Source organism: Natrix helvetica (genome assembly GCF_964273705.1).
Source record: "Natrix helvetica genome assembly, chromosome: 2".
Classification (NCBI taxonomy): Eukaryota; Metazoa; Chordata; class Lepidosauria; order Squamata; family Natricidae; genus Natrix; species Natrix helvetica.
Window position 1 is genome coordinate 282,105,302 of NC_138552.1, and position 14,162 is coordinate 282,119,463.

At 43.7% G+C, this 14,162-nt stretch overlaps 1 protein-coding gene across 1 annotated transcript in view; it reads left to right on the forward strand.

Moving 5' to 3' along the window:
- AUTS2 (activator of transcription and developmental regulator AUTS2) overlaps nt 1-14,162 on the forward strand; it is a gene marked incomplete at its 5' end in the record, with an annotated part of 1,133,928 nt that overhangs the window by 235,885 nt on the left and 883,881 nt on the right. Inside the window, one exon of the mRNA XM_081941406.1 lies at nt 2,438-2,668. Coding sequence (XP_081797532.1) covers nt 2,438-2,668 — 231 coding nt within the window. The remainder of the gene's footprint in view (nt 1-2,437; nt 2,669-14,162) is intronic.

Below are 14,162 nucleotides of genomic sequence, written 5' to 3' on the forward strand. Positions count from 1 at the left end.
ATGGATGGATGGATGGATGGATGGATGGATAGACGGATAGACGCATAGACGGATAGACGCATAGACGCATAGACGCATAGACGGGCGGGCAGGCAGGCAGGCAGGCAGGTCTGTCTGTTCAGGATTGATTTTTAGGATTTTCTGTATGCAAAGCATTTTTTTCACTTAGCCATGGCAATTCCTCTAAAGATAAATTTAAATGTCCAGATTTCATGCTTCTGTCTAATGAATCAAGAAGGCCGAGTTTGCATATCATGCTCAATTAACCTATTTTCTACTTTTAGACAATATACTAGCTTTGCCCAATATTCAAAATCTTTAACTAAATAGATTGAGTTTCTCACAACACTCTAGGCAACGAAAGCACATCAACCAGAGCACATCAGCTAAGCGTGTGAAATATAGCAGTTTGCACAAATATATCTTTCACCTGGTTAAACATGTCACATGAACACAATCACTGAGTCAGAGCATTGAACGGTCCATCTAACTTAAACCGAGATGCATTAGAGTTGAACAAAATGTGGTGTGGTGTGGTGTGTGTGTGTTTATCAAGATGCAACACCTCTCATCCTATTCTATAGGTGAGACTGACTTGAAGAATGAGTGATGTCCATGGTTATAAGGGCCTTTGTACACGTTGTCCTGTGTGCTAATTGTGCCTGTTTTGGGATTAGTGAGCCATATGCAGAGAAAGCCGTGTCTTAGTCACCTCTTGGCTGGATTACTCCAATGGGATATAAAGTATATAGGGCTGCCATTCAAGAGCATTCAGGAACTGCATCTGGTTCAGAATGCAGTGTGGTGCAGTCAGTTTTGGGTGCTTCCTGTTAACCCAACATGGCGTTGTGACGCCAAATAGGTTTCTGGTGCAATTCAAGGTGATGGCTGTTACTTCTAAAGTCCTGATGTAGGAGATGAACAGGCTGAGGCCAAGGGAGAGGTCAAGTGCATCATCGAAATTGAGTCCCTTTGTGCCCACAAGAGTTCTAAGTTCAGCCCACTTTGAATTCTGTGGATTCTTATCCGCCACCAATTTGCCTTGACTGTTAGTAGTTCGGATTCTTGTAGAGAGTGTTAGCATGCAATCAACCTGCAGTCATTCAAACCTCCTTGCTTCCTGATTTCTTGTGTTTGCCAACTATATGACACGGGATCAGGATACTTGTAGGACCATCTCTGCTAGTTTCTGCTTGCCCTACCAGAACCAGCATGGTTGGTATGCCCCAATACCCTTCCATCAGGAAGTGTCGCCTTACAAATATCAATAGCAGTAGCACTTAGACTTATATACCACTTCACAGTGCTTTACAGCCCTCTAAGTGGTCAGAGCATATTGCCCCCAACAATCTGAATCATCCTTTTACCCTCTTTAGAAGGATGGAAGACTGAGTCAGCCTTGAGCCAGTGATAATTGAACTATAGGCAACCAGCAGGTAGCAGAAGTAGCCTGCACTACTGCATTCTAACCACTGCACCATCACAGATTGTGCTATCGGTGTCAGCTCTATGGGTCACTGTCCCCATAGACACCTAGAGACATCCAACCCTGTTGGTTTTTTATAAGGCATTAAAGAGAGAGCCTCGGGCTGCTTCATTGAATTCCACAAAATGGCACTTCCAGTCAGATAGATTAACAGAATTGGAAGAGACCTTATAGGTCATCCAGTCCAACCCCTGCTTGTAAAGGAGACCTTACACCATTTCTGACAGATGGCAGTCCAGTTTCTTCTTGAAAGCCTCCAGTGATGAAGCTCCCACAATTTCTGAAGGCAACTTCTATTCCATTGGTTGATTGTTCTCACTGTCAGAAAGTTCCTCCTTATTTCTAGGTTGAATCTCTCCTTGGTCAGTTTTGTCTGGCCTTCGGGTGCTTTGGAAAATAGCTTGACCCCCTCCTCTCTGTGGCAGCCCCCCAAATATTGGAAGACTGCTATCATGTCTCCCCTGGTCCTTCCCTTCACTAGACTAGCCATGCCCAGTACCTGTAACCGTTCTTCATATGTTTTAGTCTCCATCCTCCTAATCATCCTGGTTACTTTTCTCTGCATTTTTTCTAGAGTCTCAACATCTTTTTTATAGTGTGTGACCAAAAGTGGATGCAGTACATTATAAGTCTGTAGAGATTCTCAGTCATCCAGGTAATGGTTGTTCCAAAGGTGCTTTCTCAGGAGGCAGCTGGGCTTTCTTTGGTTTTTTTTCTTTTGAAGACATTTCACTTCTCATCCAAGAAGCTTCTTCAACTCTGAAGAAGCCCACTATCCTGTCAGAGCTGAAGAAGCTTCTTGGATGAGAAGCGAAACATCTTCAAAAGAAAAATAAAACAAAGAAAGAAAGTCCAGTTGCCTCCTGAAAAAGCATCTTTGGGACTTCCAGTCACTATGTGAAAATATTTTTATGACCATTTCTTCTTCTTCTTCTTCCTGGTTGTAAACAGAAAGATGTCGTGGTGAAGCCACCTGACCTTGCCAACAAGCATCGAGATCCCTTAGCAAAGAAGAAACGAGAAGTGCTTGCTAATGGGTTGCCCTACCACCTAAAAAAGAGTCGGCTGCACTATCACCACTTCCACCATCACCATCACCACTACGGTTCCGATCGGGAGAATGACCTCAGCCTTTGTCAACATCTCAGGAAACGGAAGAAGTTCTTAAAAGGGCTCCGGCAGGTAGGAAGTCAAACTTTTGGAGTGTTTTCTGTGAAAGTACTACTACCTCTGCTGTCTTGGGTATGATTTCTATTCTGGTTATTGGTGTGCTGTAGTAGTTCGTCAGAGATTGAATAACTATTTCTCTGAAATGCTGTAGGGTCTCCTGCTTGAGGCAGGGGATTGGGCCAGAAGACCTTCAAGGTCTCTTCCTATTCTGTTATTCTATTCTGTTATTTCTTGAGGTTGGACCACTGTAGTTGTTTGTCTGTGAATTACCACCGGTGAAAAAGAAGCACAATCATCTTGATGATGTATATGCAGGTTCACTCTTGGCATCAAGAGAGCGTCTTAGATGTATTTCTGGTCTCCAGGAGTCATGCTTGGATCAAGGGAGGCTTTCCCTTCCCTGAACTCTTCCAAAATGAGAGTTACTCCATTTGCAGGAATTAATGAAGTGGTGGGATTCAGCCAGTTCGCACCTATTTGGGATAACTGATTGTTAACTTTTTTGAGCAGTTCGGAGAATCGGTTGTTGGAAGAAATCTCATTTTGTTTTTTTCCCATTTTACAGGGCTAATTCTGTAAGGAAGGAAGGAAGGAAACATTCTGGTGTTGTTTCTAACCTACCGTTTTTCGGAGTATAAGACGCACTGGAGTATAAGACACACCAAGGTTTTAAGAGGCAAATTTAAAAAAAAACAGTAGGTAGGTAGGTAGAGGGGGAGAGAGAGAAATACAGTAGGTAGGTAGGGAGAGAGAGAGAGAGTAGGTAGGTAGGTAGGTAGGGGGAGAGAGAGAGAGAGAAATACAGTAGGTAGGTAGGGAGAGAGAGAGAGTAGGTAGGTAGGTAGGTAGATAGAGGGAGAGAGAGAGAGAAATACAGTAGGTAGGTAGGTAGGAAGAGAGAGAGTGTGAGTAGGTAGGTAGGGGGATAGAGAGAGAGAGAGAGAAATACAGTAGGTAGGTAGGGAGAGAGAGATAGTAGATTTTTCCAGGTGTATCTAGCCATGTGCTGGAGAAGGAAATCTAACAACTTGCAGCACCTAAGACTTGTTTCTGCTGGCACAGCACTTGAGCAACGTAATTCTCATCAATCACTCTAACTAAAGAGCTTTCCGAAAGGAAAAAAAAAGTTTTTGCACTCTGCAAACCTCCCCAAAACAGCCCATTTTTCATGAAAACAGGCCCGTTTTCTTTTTCAAATAAAAGGCATGAATAGCCTTGGGGAGGCTTGCAGAGTGCTCGGGGGGGGGGGGGGCAAAAAAGAGCAAAAAACGGCACGTTATTCCTGAAAACGGGCCCATTTTTTGTCCAAAAAATTGCATGCATAGTCTTATGGAGGCTTATAGAGTGCTGCTGGGGTTTGGGGGGGCAAAAAGACCCATTTTTTGCTCATTTCTGCCCTCCCCAGCCCCCATGAGCTCTCTGAAAGCCTTCATAAGGCTATGCACGGCTATTTTGGTGAAGGGGGTGGGGCCTCGGGAGGCAAAAAATGCTGTATTTGATGTATAAGACGCACCCAGATTTTCAGCCTCTTTTTTTGAGGAAAAAATGTGCGTCTTGTACTCCGAAAAACACGGTAATCTTTCTTGCCCTGCTTATAGAAACTGCCTCTCTAGTTAACCCTTATTACATTGCAACAGTTAAGGTGAACACCCATCAACATGAGTGGCGTTGAGTTGGCCATGCCCACCCAGTCACATGACCACCGAGCCACGCCTACTCAGCTGGTCATTAGGGCAGAGAACCGGTTGTTAAATTATTTGAATCCCACCACTGAGTTAATGGCGATGAAGTCAAGTATGGCTGTATGAATACAGAGAGGGTCAACGCCTCAGATTGTGGATGCCAAGCCAGAACAGAAGCTCGCAAGCGTAGTTTGAATCTATTTCTGGCATTTGGCTCCCCCACATTTTTGTTTGTTTGTATTTACTGCTACAGTTTTGCACTAATGGGAAGATTAATTGAAAGGCAGATCATTAATTTAAGACAATTAAGGACAAAAGAAAAGAAAATTTAACGGTAAACAAAACGAAATCCAAATGAGTGATCGGTTGCAGGGAACTGGCTGCTTCCAGAAAACATCTTAAGTGGTTTAATGAACAGATGGACTTCTTTTCCCTTGTCATTTGGCTCCATCTGTTGCTCAGGCCCTTTAGTCCTTGTTATCTGTAAAGTGAAGCTAGACTGGATAGAGGATAATCTTCCCAACAGCCCTTTCTTGACAGGACTATGATCCATGGATTCAGATCAGAGGTGCTATTTTGCCAGTTTGGACCGGTTCACCCGAACCGGTAGCAGAAATTGCGGGTGGCCCTGCCCACCTGCCCCGACTCTATGGCATCCCATTTAGGCCCTTATATTAGCCAAAAGCACATGCGCGGACGCACAGACGCTCTCACATTTGTGAACCGGTAGGAAAGGTAAGTGAATACCACATCTGATTCACATGTATGTCCAGTTTCAGAGAAGCAAGGAAGAGCTTTCCTATCTATTTCAGTGCAGTTCACTTTTCTAAATTGTTCTCTACCATCCAACATTTGCTGCCGTTCATAACTTATATGTGACCTGCATTTTTTTAATCTTAAAAGTGTAAACTCTTTGGGAGGACTATTTTTGGAGAAAAAACGAGAGGGAAAAAAGGACTTGGTGCTCTCTAAGCTTGCTTGTTCGTTTGCAGCCGTTTCATTACCCAACCTGGTAATATCATCAGTGAGAACAGAGTGTGGCATTTGTTTCCTGTTTGTATATAGTATCTTGCCCTGCTTGTATGGATGGGAGTGTGGTTTTATTCTTGGTCATTCCTTGATTAGGTTATTGCGTTCTGTTTGATTATTTGCTTGGGATCAATCCCTGCTTTATTTGGTGTTGGTAGCTGCAGAGGTTGTGTTCGGATTTTTTTATTTTGTTTCCTTATTAGCTTTTTCATTGAACAGTGTGTAAATGTGGTTTATCTCTATGTGTGGTTTATCTAAACATGCAAATAGGGTTTATCTCTCTCTCTCCTAATAGTGGGGAAAATGGTTAAACATCCTATCTCCCCTTTTAATCTGGATGTTCCTTGAATTTGTCAAAGGAGATAGATATGATAGCATGTCTTAATTATCCACTTTTGTCCTCCTTTAATGGCGCGAGCATCCTCCCTGTTATAAAAACAATGGTTTGCCTCAGGGAATTTAATTCTTAGAGCAAATTAATTCTTAAGAGGTTTGGAAACACATGGAAACAGGAAAGGGCTTCTCGGAGAAAGTCATTTTAGCTTTTAAATAAGGTTTTCACTAGTAACCATCATCCAGTGGATCAGACGTGAGAATTTCATTCTCCTTTTCCAATTTTGCTCATAGGGGTGTGAATTCTCTCCTGAATGTCTGGGAGGAAGGGAGAGACGTAGCTGTATATGAGGCTGTTGATAGCCAAGGCATGCATAACATGAGACCAGATACTATCTCTTCCCAACTTTCTCAGTCTAGTGTCCTCCGGATATGTGGAATAATTCCTCTTCAAATTCCAAGCCAGCGTGCCCTGTGGCTCTGAGTCGAGCGAGATTCTATTATGATGCATTTATACTATTACTCTATATTTTATCATGTATCTCAAATGTCAACAGCTGCAACGTTTCCGAGTCTTTATATGAATCGCCATTTCTGTGCCCACCAAATGTAAGGTATGATTTATCTTATTTCCGTCACCCACGATATTCTTATTCATTTCTGCTTCCGGAAATCTTAAGCATGCAAATGCAACAAACCTGAGATATTGGAAAGAGAGCTCTTGAGGTGGTGACTAGCCTGGAAATTAGCGATATGCTCACTCTAATATTTTGGAAATTGATCGTTATGGAGAATTCTATAGCAGTGTTTCTCAACCTTAGCCCTTTTAAACATGTGTGGACTTCAGCTCCCAGAATTCCCTGGACAGCATGTGGAACTGAAGTCCACCCATCTTAAAAGGTTTAAGGTTGAGAGACATTGCTGTAGATCATAGGTGTCAAACTAGCTGCTTCACGTTGCTGTCACGTGATGTTTTGTGACAGTTTCCCCATTCACGGAACTGGGGTGGGCGTGGCCTGTGAGTGACGCATCTGGCCTGTGGCCCGCCAGTTTGACACCCCTGCTCTAGAGGTTCCATTCCAACTAGAGACCATGCTGAGCCACTAATGTTCAAGGATATCCTGGCAGTTTACTGGTAGTCAATTGTAGGAGAAGGCGTGATGGAACCTAGGGGCAGAGTTAAAAGAGGGATAAGCCTAGAATCCCTACATAGCCACAAGTGAACTAAGTCAAACCTCCCTTGAATGCCATTCACTGTTATCCAAGCAGGTGCTAACCATTAGCTGAGATGACACCTGAGCATAGGTCATGATTAGCAATATATAGTTTAATGGACCTGATCTTTCATGCCAGAAATTAATCCTTCAAACGGAAAGCAATTGGATTCTTAGCAATACTTTTCTAACTTAAGGGGCTATGGAATATCAGTACCTTTGGAAACAAGGAACTCTTGACCCTGTTAGTGTGAGTGGATGCTGCTAGATCTAATGTCATGGAATGCTGATTGGGTTAGTGGCTGACTGTAGACTATATTATATGAACCTTGGCAGTGACCTTCTGGGTTGAGGTAGAAGCTGCTGGTTACCATCAAGCTCTTGCCTGATGGATAGTCAATGTAACGACAACAATGTTCTACCCTTAATAAGTAGAATGACACTAAACAACTCAGAGCTTGTTGTTTGTTTGCTTGATTTTTCCCCCCTGACAAAATACCTGAGCAGAATGCAGAGGGAGAGGGTAGAATGTGGAACAATGAACTACTGGAAAAATGCATACAGATGTTCTTCTTAATTATTGCACAAGCGTACATATATAAACAAATTAAATAAGAGTCATTAAAAAAGGAGCAGGTACTGTTGTTGATTAAAAAAACAGCTGCATAATCTAAGCATACATGTACTCCTCGACTTACAACCTTTTGTTTAGTAAGTGTTCAAAGTTAGGTAATGGAAACAGAAAGGTTCCCCTCGCACATATGTGCTAGTCGTTTCTGACTCTAGGGGGTGGTGCTCATCTCCGTTTCAAAGCCAAAGAGCCAGCACTGTCCGAAGACGTCTCCGTGGTCATGTGGCCAGCATGACTAAACGCCAAAGGGGCACAGAATGTTGTTACCTTCCCACCAAAGGTGGTTCCTATTTTTCTACTTGCATTTTTACATGCTTTCAAACTGCTAAGTTGGCAGAAGCTGGGACAAGTAACGGGAGCTCACTCCGTTATGCAGCGTTAGAGATTCGTACAGCCGAACTGCCAACTTTTCTGATTGACAAGCTCAGCATCTTAGCCACTTAGTTCAAAGTTACAATAGCTTTGAAAAGGGTGACTTAAAACTGGTGCTTCGGTTTTGGCACTTATGACAGTTGCAGCATCCCTACATGTGAAGACCTGGGGTGAGGCACAGAAGCAACACAGTCAGAGAACAGTTCTAACTTCCCTTTATTGCTCCAACTTTCCCCAAAACATCCCTACGTTTACTGCAACTCCTGGGGCAAAGCTCTCGCACGCACCTCCAACAGCCTCTGGCTGAGAGTCATTCAGCAAGCAAAGTTAGTAGGGCAGCAACCAAGGCAAGAAGTCCAGTGAGGCAGGCAAACCAAACAAGGCACACAAGACAAAGCATAGCAAAATCGAGGCGTTGGCAACTGCACGTGAGATTCCACGGATTCAATGCTTGTTCCTGACAAACGCCCCTCCCAATGGTATCTTAAATCTCAGTCCCCAGCTGACCCTTGTGAAGAGGGGCGGGGCACTCTCCTCCTGAGTCGTTGGGTCAGCCTGCGCTGTTCCCACCTCCTCTCCACTCTCCATGCTCAGGGAACAGGAGGGGACGGTAGTTGCTTGTCCCCGGAGCTCCACCGCTCCATCGCCTGCCCTCTCTTCCCCCTTCTCTCGGTCATCCTGTGCCCATTCTTCCTCTCTGGTAATCCTTCCCAGGCCCAAAGGACCCAGGGCTGCTTCATTCTGCTCCTCCAGTCATTCCTCCGGAGCCAACAAGGCTGCACCTTCTTCCTCCATTGGTCCCAGTTCTGGCTCCTCCTCCTCCGCAGACTCAGGCTCTGACAGAGCCATGACACCACGATTACATGATCAGAATTCAGGGGCTTGGCAACTGGCATGTGTTAATGATAGTTGCAGTGTCCCTGGGATCTTGCAACCACCATTTGTAACATTCCTAGCTAGATGTCTATGGAGATTCTCAGTCATCCAGGTCATGGTTGTCCCAAAGGTGCTTTTTCTAGAGGAAACTGGACTTTCTGGTTTTTCTTCAAAGTCCACATTTTGGAGAGAGAGGATCAATGATTTGAAAGAGAGGTCCAAGAGGCCATCTATATCAAAATTGGACTCTCTCAACAGAGGAGGAGGGATATGGCATCATCTATCTCCGATCTAGAACACAGTCATTTCCACGGTTCCAAGAAGGCTCCACATTCATTTGCAACACTCGGGTGACCCTGAGGACACAGATAAACCTCCAGGTGGCCTTAACAACTTGCTAAAAGAATGCAAATGACCAGTTGTCTGCAAGGAGTGTAAATCCCTCTATTTCTCACCATCCAGTCAGAGCTGAAGAACCAACTTAAAACTTAGGATCAATTTCCTGACAGTTAGAACAATTAATCAGTGGAACAACTTGCCTCCAGAAGCTGTGAATGCTCCAACACTGGAAGTTTTTAAAGAAGATGTTGGATAACCATTTGTCTGAAGTGGTGTAGGGTTTCCTGCCTAAGCAAGGGGGTGGACTAGAAGACCTCCAAGGTCCCTTCCAACTCTGTTATTCTATTTTTTATGGCTTCTTGGCTGAGAAGCGAAATGTCTTCACAGAAAAACCAGAAAGTCCAGTTGCTTCTTGAAAAAAAAGCCCTCTTGGTACTTCCTAGCTAGCTTCCAACAAGCGAAGTCAATAGGTGGGAAAGTCATGTTCGCTTAACGAATGCATGACTCACTTCTCAACTGTGTCAAAAAAAGTTGTAAAATGGCACACGGCTCATTTAACAACCGTCTTGCTTAGCAGTGGAAATTTGGGGCTCAATTGTGGTCTTAAACCGAGGACTATCTGTCCTCTCTGTGCAAGCAAATTATATTCTTTACAAAAGATTCAGGGCTGGGAGGCAGAGGGAGGGAACCAGCTAACATTGCCAAGCTGGTTCTAGCTGCTGCCTGTTGAATGCGCAGGGGGATGTTATTCAACTTTTCTGACACAATATTTGGTAACTGATGTTCCATGACTGAGAACTGTGTGAGAGAAAAGCAGGAGATTTAATTAGTCCCCAGATCCACCGCTGTGTATGGAAATGATCAGTTTAGCTCAGCTGTTTGCCTCTGTGGAACTGTCTGCTGGTGCCACTTTTAATAAAGTGCAAATCAGACTTCAGACAAAACCATATGCTGAATTCTAAGTTCTGTCATGTCTCCAGCTTTCCATTAAACTCTTCAGGCAATGCTCCCTCTAAGTTGGGGGGAAATACCTCTTTAATCTAAAAGATACCCCAAGGCTCTGTTTTAGGCCCAGTACTCTTCAACATCTTCATCAATGATTTGGATGAGGGAATAAATGGGGAACTCATCAAATTTGCAGATGACACCAAGCTGGCAGGAATAGCCAACACTCCTGAAGATAGGCTTAAGATACAGAAGGATCTTGACAAACTTGAACGTTGGGCACTATCTAATAAAATGAAATTCAATGGTGAAAAGAGTAAGGTTCTACATTTAGGCAACAAAAATGGAATGCACAGGTACAGTATAGGTGATACCTTGCTCAGTAGTAGTAACTGTGAAAAGGATCTTGGAGTCCTAGTGGACAACCATTTAAATATGAGCCAGCAGTGTGCAGCAGCTGCCAAAAAAGCCAACACAGTCCTAGGCTGCATCAACAGAGGGATAGAATCAAGAGCACGTAAGTGTTAATACCACTTTATAATGCCTTGGTAAGGCCACACTTGGAATACTGCATTCAGTTCTGGTCGCCACGATGTAAAAAAGATGTGGAGACTCTAGAAAGAGTGCAGAGAAGAGCAACAAAGATGATTAGGGGACTGGAGACTAAAACATATGAAGAACGGTTGCAGGAACTGGGTATGTTTAGCTTAAGAGAAAGAAGGACTAGGGGAGACATGATAGCAGTCTTCCAATATCTCAGAGGTTGCCACAAAGAAGAGGGAGTCAAACTATTCTCCAAGGCACCTGAGGGTAGAACAAGAAGCAATGGGTGGAAACTAATGAAGGAAAGAAGCAACTTAGAACTGAGGGGAAATTTCCTGACAGTTAGAACAATTAATCAGTGGAACAGCTTGCCTCCAGAAGTTGTGAATGCCCCAACACTGGAAGTCTTTAAGAAGATGTTGGATAGCCATTTGTCTGAAATGGTATAGGGTTTCCTGCCTAGGCAGGGGGTTGGACTAGAAGACCTCCAAGGTCCCTTCCAACTCTACTATTGTATTGTATGCCACTCCCACCTCAGAACGTAGACGCTAGTCCAGTAGTGGGATTCACATTTTTTTACTACCGGTTCCGTGGGCGTGGCTTGGTGGGGGTGTGGCTTGGTGGGCGTGGCAGGAGAAGGATACTGTAAAATCTCCATTCCCTCCCCACTCCAGGGGAAGGTTGCTGCAAAATCCCCATTTCCTCCTGATCAACTGGGACTCGGGAGGCAGAGAATAGATGGGGGCGGGACCAGCCAGAGGTGGTATTTAATGGTTCTCCAAACTACTCAAAATTTCCGCTACCAATTCTCCAGAACTGGTCAGAACCTGCTGAATACCACCTCTGCGCTAGTCCCACCTCAGAAAACCTAGAACTGAAGGATGAAGGTGTCCCCACCTGCTTTTACTTCTGGTGTGGAATGTGTAACCTTCTCAGATTAACACTCCTCACTTTAAATATAAGAAACGTATGATCTTGACTTTTTTGGGGGAGAGAGGTGTTTCTCTTTAAAAAAGCAAATGCTTTCTTGGAGTGCCTTGATAGGAACATAGGATGGCTTGATAGCAGTGTTCCAATATCTCAGGAACTGTCACAAAGAAGAGGGAGTCAAGTTATTCTCCAAAGCACCTGAGAAGCAATGGGTGGAAGCTAATCAAGGAGAGAAGCAACTTAGAACTAAGGAGACATTTCCTGACAGTGAGAACAATTAATCAGTGGAACAACTTGCCTCCAGAAGTTGTGAAAGCCCCAACACTGGAAGTTTTTAAGAAGATGTTGGATAGCCATCTGTCTAAAGTGGTGTAGGGTTTCCTGCCTAAGCAGGAGGTTGGGCTAGAAGACCTCCAAGGTCCCTTCCAACTCTGTTATTCTATTCTATTCTGTTCTGTTCTGTGATGGGATTTACTTACCTTCTCTACTAGTTCGCAAATGTGAGCGCACTCTGTTAAGTAATTAAGCTCCCCGTTAGAAGAGCGAGTATGCAGAGAAGTGTAATGAGGGTGATATGGAATAACACGCACAAACCAGCATACAGAGACACTGAATAGTATAAATATATAGTAGTTTACTATGTAGAAATATAGAAGTATTCAGAGTCCGGTTAACAGACCAAGTCACACACAGTTCAGTCAGCCAGTTATCAATAATCTCAGTCCAGCACACAAAATAGCTAACAGTAACAAACCACAATATCTCACTTTACACCGACCAGCTTCTAACAAACAGAGAGAGAACTAACAGTCATTCTGGCTCCCTCTTATAGCTGCTTGAGGTAACAAGCCAATTACATTTCTCTAATATTTAAAGTAACAGTAAAGTAATCATAGCTTATATACATTGCCAAGCCAAGCCTAGGGTTGCATCCCTAACACACGCCACCTTCAGGTCAGAGGTGGGTTCCTACCAGTTTGGACTGGTTCGGCCGAATAGGTAGTAACTTGCCAGCTTGGGTTGCTGGAACTGGCAGCAACATAGGATTGCCACGCCCCCGAATCGGTTCTCTTGGCGGCATCTTGTTTTTGGCTTCTGCGTGCGCACAGCACATCCCTAAGCAAACTGGCTGTAGCAGCAGCCGAACCTGCCCCTGCTTCAAGTGCTATGGACTTTAACTTTTATTTGATTTCTAGACCGCCCCTCTCCCAGAAGGCCAGAAGGGACTCGGGGCGGTGTACAGTCATATTAAAAACAGTAAATATACATAATATAAAAAAAAGATAAATATAGATGTGGCTGGAGGAGGTAGCAATAGTTTACTGTACAATAGTTAAAGTTAGATTTAAAATTTAAAAAATTTAAAAATACATTAAAAAACACCCCTAAAAACTATCCCAGGGTAAAATATTTGCCAGGAGGTATAAATGGGACTATAAATGGGCCAGGCCAGCTAATTGGAACAGGTGAGTCTTAAGTTTTTGTCGGAAGGAGCGGAGGTCGGTAGTAGTTCTGATATGGAGAATAAACCAATGCCCCCTTCCCTAAGACAACCCTTCAAGTATTGGAAGATTCTATCATGTCTCCCCTAAACCTTCTCTTCATTAAGCTAAACATATCTAGTTCCCTTAGCTATTCCTCATACGATTTAGCCCCCAGACCGCTAGCATTTTTGTTAGGGGTGGGCTGGAGGCTAAATCATATGATTTATCCATTTACTCACCTGCTTTTTAGTTCTCCAGAGCAGGGGTCTCCAACCTTGACAACTTTATGACTTGAATTTTTTGGGTGCTGAACCAGTAGTAATGGCGGCAGGAACCCACCCCTGGCATGGCCCCCATTCGGCCTGGCATTAGTCAGGAGTAATTTCCCATCTTCCATTTCTCTGCTATTTGAACTGCTGTTCCAGGGAACTCCAGGGAAATATGGCTTTCCCAAGGACTAAGGAAGGATCAGTAAATCTTCGGAAACTATTTTCCACATCCGTGGCTTATTTCTAGGCAATCACGTCTTAGTCAAGAGTCAGATGTTCTACCAAGAGCAGTTCACAAATATCCCACCATCACATTCCTAGGTGTCTCTTCTACCATTGCTTATCACCAGAAGTAAGGTGACCCTCACAGGGGCAAAAAAATCAAGATGGTATCCACAACCACACACTCCTAGCCCCATCCCTTTTCCCCAAAGGGTCAGGACTCTGCATACTGAACTCCATCTCGACTCCTCACCCTGAAACCCCAAACTGCTATATTTGACTTATGCTAATCGTTCCTACCTTTCTTGCTTTTTTCCTCCTCTGTCATGTAGTTTTATGTTAATCCAATTATCAGAACAGCTCCTAATTAATTTTCGGAAGCATATCATGGAGCTGTCCAAGGTGACATAAATTTACAAGTGATATCCATGGTGAAAGGAAGGAAGGCAAAACAACCTGTTGCGAACCCAGAAGGCAAAACAAAGAGGAGGATTTTTTAAAAGTCTGTGGAAGCCTGCCACATGTTATTTAAGTCAGCATTTTATTTCCAACAGGGTAAAAGGAAGACCTCAAATATTTGCCCATAAATTAACTGGGTTCGCGTAGTCTGCTAAACTTGAAACGCAAATTAGCGAAA